General features: G+C 38.2%; 1 protein-coding gene across 1 annotated transcript in view; it reads right to left on the minus strand.

The window, feature by feature from the left end:
- Window positions 1-5,192: 5,192 nt before the first annotated feature.
- Window positions 5,193-6,803, minus strand: part of LOC103598656 (renalase) — a 75,203-nt gene continuing 73,592 nt past the window's right edge. Inside the window, exon 3 of the mRNA XM_008582698.1 lies at window positions 5,193-5,726. Within this exon, the coding sequence (XP_008580920.1) occupies window positions 5,574-5,726 (153 nt within the window). The 3' untranslated portion in view covers window positions 5,193-5,573. The remainder of the gene's footprint in view (window positions 5,727-6,803) is intronic.

Genomic DNA, 6,803 nt, shown 5'->3' on the forward strand with positions numbered 1-6,803 from the left:
TCATTCATTCATTCATTCATTCAACAGTCAGTTAGAATTTCTGAAGAAAAACAACTCTGAGGCCAACTTCACAGTGGCACTTGAATATGGTCCTCAGTGAGTTCTGCAAATGCTGAACCGGTTTCCTAGCTGGGTCTAAAGCTACCTATGGATGCAGTGATGATTATGAAAGAGGATTATTTTCCTGAGTTAAATTTTACTTACAAGAACAGCAATAACAACAGCTAACATTCATTGAGTATTTTCTATATGTAGTGCACAATGCTGAACACTTTACATGTGTGTAATATAACCCTCAGAATAACTCCAAGGTAGAATTAGTATCTATATTTTATAGATGAGGATGCTGGGTCTCAGAGACATAAGAAATTGGTCCCAAATCACATATCTAGTAAGTGGTGGATTCAGGATATCATGGAAGCCACTAGGAACTGAGCTCTCTAAACTGAAGGCCAGGAACAGGAAACAAATCTGCATACTAAGCCAAACCTGTTAAGAGTGTGAAATAACTCACTCCTAGTTTTCAGTGTTTCAGAGATTAAGTAAAAAATCTTCAACAGAATCCAATCCAAGTGTGCACTTCTTTGCATTCAGCATACACACTTGCCAAGGAAAAACTGTTTGTTGCAGAAAATGCTATTTTACACCATCCCTATTCCTGGTAATGACCTTTCCTGGTTTCTTTCCAAAGACTACATTAGAGCCAACCACCTTTCCCCCAAGCAAGTTGTCCACTTACCAAGTGTAATAGGAAAAGAGAAAGTGGCCTATAGGTGGTCTCAGGAAGGTACTACTATTCTGTTTCATGAAGGTTTTGAAGCAACCTAGAGCTTTTAAGCTTCTGAGTTTCACCATAGTTTGCTATCAATGCACAAACTCTCCTTATCATCAACTGTTCTGTGTCCTATTGGATGCAGAAGAAACTGGCCTTCACAGAGGCCTCAGAGGTACCAGGCACATCTGCATAAGCCCATCCTCCTTTCTCCTTCTGCCTCTTCCCCTTTATCATCAACATCATCATTGCTGTCGTTTACTAAGCATTTACTATGTGTCCAGCACTCTCTTAAGGTTTTATGTATATTTAAACCTCATTACAATCTTATGAGGTAGCTGCCATAAACTCATTTTTCAGATGATGAAGAGACTAAGTGAGATTGGTTTACTGCCTCAAGGTCACACAATGAGGAGCAAAGTCTTGGTTAAAATACAAATCTATTTAACTCCGGAGGATGTGTTCTTAACTGCAACATTATATCACTTGCCATAAAGAATTTACAATGGGGCATAAGATCAAGAAACAATGCACCAGATGTGTGGCTCTAAAATAAGCTTGTATTTATATAAAGTGATAGGATTGAGATTTAGAGGTTCTTAATCTGTGGTCTGTGGATCCCTGCATGTCCACAGATAGATTTTGGGAGGTTTGTAAGCCCCTAAAACAGAGGTCAGCAAACTTTTTCTTAAAGAACCACATAGTAACTATATATATTTTAAATTTTACAGGCTATATGGTCTTTGTTGCAAACACTTATCTCTGTTGAGGAAGAAAAACAATCATAGGCAATACACAAATGAAGGGGCAGGATGGTTTTCCAATAAAACTTTATTTACAAAAAGAAGCAGTTGGCCAGCAGGCTTTAAATGGTATGCAAATTCTATGTGTGTATATGATAGTTGTTTTTGTTGTTGTTATTAGTGGAATATCCATAGCTTTCCATAGCTTCTCAAATAGGTTCAAAATCAAAGATGGTTAAGAACAACTGGTCTAAGTGGTCTAAATGGTTAAGGGTTCTATAATTCTCTTGCCTTTTAAATTAACAATCTCTTAGAGATTCTTTGTCCTTAGAAGGCTCTTTTGATGAATTCTGCTGTGAAATATTAAGCGGGCAATAATTACTGTCTATTGGGAAGGAAACATGGGTCCCATTACTATTTCAATGAGGTATGGTGTGGAGGAAGTGTGACTGATCTGTCACTGCATCTGACCAGGGACCCTCTGTCCCCAGGGAAACATTTCTCATAGGATCCCCTAGCTTCATGAGTTAGAGCATCGTATTCATTGCCTGTGACTATACCAACACGTACCATTTCCCTGCATCCCGCTCCTTGGGTCTTGTCTTCCCCCAAGTCGAATCTCTGGGTGGGAACTGTTGATTATATTCCACTGTGTCCACCACAGAACTTGGTACCACACTTTGCATATATGTGACAGGAAGAGTAAAGAACTAGAGTAAAGAAACTACAGAATTTTTTTTAGGTCATTAGTACTGAGATCCCTAAAAGTTATAGCCAGTTTTAAATTCTTGCATCGAAAATAAAAACAAGGGCTGTCCGATGAACTTGAAAAACAGGACCAAGTGCTTTAAATTTTAGGAACAACAATAACAAAACCACGATGTATTAAAACAAGAAAGTACAAATACTATGAATCATGATGCGATTACATTTCTATTCCAGATTTTTCTGAGAAGGGAGAATTGGACAGAGGGGAAAGAAACAGAAAGGGAGGAAGAAATGGCAGAAACTGGAAGAGGAGAATGAAACAAGAAGAACAAGGAGACAAATGGGAATACAGATGGAAAGGATGAACGCAGAGTGGGTCTGTATGCTAACCAGCTACTGCTGGGTTGAAACTCTGTCATTAGATGCAGCTATTTCTCACAGCAAGTGCCCCCCAAAGAAGGAAATAAACCAGCAAATGAAAATAACAGGAGTGTAAATCACTTAGCCAGTACTTATGCAGACTTTATTCTATATTAGACTCCTGTACATATCACATCAGGATTAGTGTTAGCTCTCGGAAATGAAACATCCATAAGAGGACCACATGGTGCTGACTGTACCCCCAACTAATATTTCAGTTCAGCTTTAATTATCATGTTCATCTGGCTGCAGCATGGTGCTCATAAATAGAAATGGGTCATGGGAGGCCTGGTTGTTGTCCTGGCATATCATTATATGACCTTGGTTGGCTAAGCTCTGTGCCTCAGTTTCCTCATTTGTTAAATGCAAGTAAATATCCCTTGTTCTGCTTATTTTACAGGGGTGTTAGGAGGATGAAAAGTGAGGATATATATCTACACACATGCTTGGATAAGTATAAAATGCCAGACAAATGTAAAATTGACCTCGTTCTCTTCACTTAACAAGGTAGTGGGTAGGCGGGGGGTGGGGGACATGGCATTTTGCACAGAAGGCTGATGACTCAATAAAGTGTCTTTTTTTTCCCCTCAGTAATATCTGGTCTGGCATTATTACTGCTTTCTTGATGTTTTTAGACATACTTTTCCCCTTCAGAAATGCCAAAGGTGAAAAATACTATTCCACTGCTATAATTTGTCACCCTTGCTGCCTGAGCAAGACGTGCATAGACAGTTTAGTAATTAAGCTTTTCAACACTGCATCATAAAGTTTTATTCTGGCAAAGGCTATATTTATCAGCTAACAAGTATTAAATCACCCCACTGCTCAAGTCGTTTCTCACTTGAATATGCTCCTTTCAAAACAGAGCAGCCTTCCTTGGCTGGCTTGATTAATAAAAGTTCTTGTTTAGAAATACTGTAATGATGTGTGGTCCTGTGGGCTGGCATACCTACACCTTGGCAACTATTTCAGATGGTGCTGACCCCTCTCTCCCAGGGGAGTTTGGCACCTTAGCCCTATGGTCTTCTGCAGCATGCTGGTCATCTGAGTTTCATGGTTCTCTGGGATGGCTTCCAGCAGGAGATATTGCCATATCCATTTCATTTCTAAAGGGGAAGAGGTAAATGAAAATCTAAATGTAAAATGGGTTTTCAAAATAATTACAATAGCAAAGGGACAACAATCTACATATTAAGCCAAGTTGAGTTTTTTCTCATATTGCTGAGGTTTTATGAAAACAGATCCAGAATTAATAGGGAAACCCACTTAGAATGAATGTATATATATTAGATATCAAGTCATTAGTAATGGTTGAGAAGAATACTTTCTCTAAGCAACCCACCCCACCTTTATAAATCTTTTTTTCCTCCTTTGGAGGATATAAATTCATGAAACGAATACAGCATTGTTCTCAAAGGTTCAGAATGCTTTCAGTCAAATGGCTCCAGAATTATATTTGTTAAAAACATAATAATTAGTTTGAAACATTTGAAAGACTCTTCCACCATATTTTAAGGGTAAAATCAAAGTAAGACAAATGTTGATGAAGTGTAGTCCAAAATGATGAAAAAATATCACTATTTTTCACCATTTTATATGAGAGACTGCTGGTATAAAACACTAATTTTCTTTTTTCCTTTCCCTGCTTTCAAAACAAGTGACATTAGCCCAAATGCAGGCATTTTAGTTTTATTTATTGCTAAAAGGAAACAGTAATATGCCATAGGATCAAAAAACACACTTTGTAGATACATGAACAAGTTCTGCCTGTGTGTGTGTGTGTGTGTGTGTGTGTGTGTGTGCTAGCAGGCACGTAGGTGTGTAACTTTAAACATAGCAAGATCAGAAGACTTTTGTTGAACTTTTCTTAGTTTGGGAGGCTGTAACAATTTCTCTCCTTTCTAAATGATAAAATAGAACTTACCATTTCACTTTTCAAATTAGCAGCAGGTAGCTTGTTTGAAAGTCTGGGGATCAATTTCTTTCCAGCCAACAAGTCACGGGGTCAAGTCACCAAAGCATGTGGGTGGATATGCTGAACCACTAAGTTGGCAAATATCGAATTGTTTTAAGTGCATCTATTTTCTAGTTCAGTACATTTTTTGTTGTGTTAAATTCATTAAACTGGACACAGTCCAAATGCCATAGCACATACTGGAAAGCACATGAAGGTAATGGCACCAACCATAGGAGATATCTCACAAATGGTAAGGATCGGCATATTTTCTTTCATTTTCTATTTAATTTTTCTCTTTCATAATAAGACTGGAATTTGTTAAAAGTGCTGTGTGACTTGGAAAATCAAGTTGAATCTTGCTATTTTCTGAAGATCTGGAGAGAGTTGTTTCTTTGTCAGTCAAGTTGCCCTCCAAACTGCGATCTTAAGATGATGACATATTTGATCTACAAATCAGGATCACTTGATAACTTGGGAGATATATAAGAAACAAAAATTGCACTCCATTGTACACAGTTTGGAGAAAGCTTATTATTCCGTAATTTGCAAAAATATTGATTCAAGGGCACATTTGAAGACTTTAAAGGAGACCTTGATAATGATCATTCTTTATTTGGAATTGAAATTTTCAAAAAGATAATAAAGGTTTCGCCACATGAACTTTACTTTGATTTAAAATAATTTTAGGGGAGGGTCATTCGTTATTCTTAAGCACCACTTTTCCTCTAACACAGAATAGTCACAGCAGTTCAGAAAAGTGAGGAAAACAGTAAGGCACAAGGAATTTCTATTCTAGCGTGGGTTACAACTATTGAAATTATAAAATCGATTTTATACCCCCTACGAAATATGACAAAAAGTGAAGAACAATTTTCCAGTAATTTCTCTCAACAAACAGAAAACAAAATAATCAATGACAGAAAATTGTGAAAACAAAACCCCAAAGTCCGTGCAGAGAATAAGGATACAGGTACTAAATATAATTCTTTAAAGCTTCCAACACACACAGGGAAGAAGTGATACAGCCATCAAAGTTGGATTGAGTAAATCCATCCCCTCCGCACACAAGGGAAGGTTTGAGATGAAGAGTCATTTGGCCAGGACAGTTGGCGACAGCATTTGTAACCTGAAAAAGTGAAAGAAGGATTACAATTGACATTGTGTGCTGTTGTTCTGTCACGGCAATGCCCACCTGGGGAAGGCTTCTCTACCTGGAGAAATCAAGAATTCTCACAAGGAACACTAGGAGAAAAAACCTAAGACCCCCTAAACTTCTGCCCTATTCTGAGTGTTTACACTTACATTCTTAAATGTTTAAATTTGCAGTTATTAGATAAGATAATCAGGAGTGTGTTGAACTTCAAAATAGTACGTGCTATGGTCTGAATGTTTATCCCTCTAAAATGTATAAGTTGAAGTCCTAATCCCCAAGGTGATGGTATTAAGAGGTGGGGCCTTTGGGAGGTGATTAGGTCATGATTAGGTCTCATGAATGAGATTAGTGCTCTTATATAATAGTCCAGAAAAGTGAGGAGAAGAGTAAGGCACAAGGAATTTCTATTCTAGCATGGGTTACAACTATTGAAATTATAAAATCGATTTTATTCCCCCTATGAAATATGACAAAAAGTGAAGAACAATTTTCCAGTAATTTCTCTCAACTTCCACCACGTGAGGACAAAGCCAGAAGGTGCCTCTATGAGGAAGAGGGCCCTGACCAGACTCTGAACCTGCTGTTGCCTTGGTCTAAGACTTCCTAGCCTTCAGATTTGTGAGAAATAAATTTCTGTTGTTTATAAGCTACCCAGTTTATGGTATTTTGCTATAGCAGCCTGATCAGACTGAGACACCCTTCTCTCCCTCCCTCCCGTCCTTGTTCCTTTCTCACATATTTTATGAGCACTGGGGTCAGGCCCTATGCTGGGCACCGGAGCAGCAGAAATGTGAAACTTCACAGCCCTGTCCTCAAGGAGTTCTCAGCCCTGAGAGTAAGAATGACCCCAAAGCAGGGTGCCTCTAATGTGCCAAAGAATGTGTTCCATTTGCAGACTGCATTTCATGAATTAATTAATTAATTGCAATCAATACATGTAGGTGACTTTCTAAAGAGTCTGATGGATGCATATGAGTTTGCCTCTAAGAAAAACAGGGGAAGGTCACTCCAAGGAGAAAGGGCAGCAAGTGTAAATGCCCAGAGTCTATG

This window comes from Galeopterus variegatus, unplaced genomic scaffold, assembly GCF_000696425.1.
Source record: "Galeopterus variegatus unplaced genomic scaffold, G_variegatus-3.0.2 Scaffold2702, whole genome shotgun sequence".
NCBI lineage: Eukaryota > Metazoa > Chordata > Mammalia > Dermoptera > Cynocephalidae > Galeopterus > Galeopterus variegatus.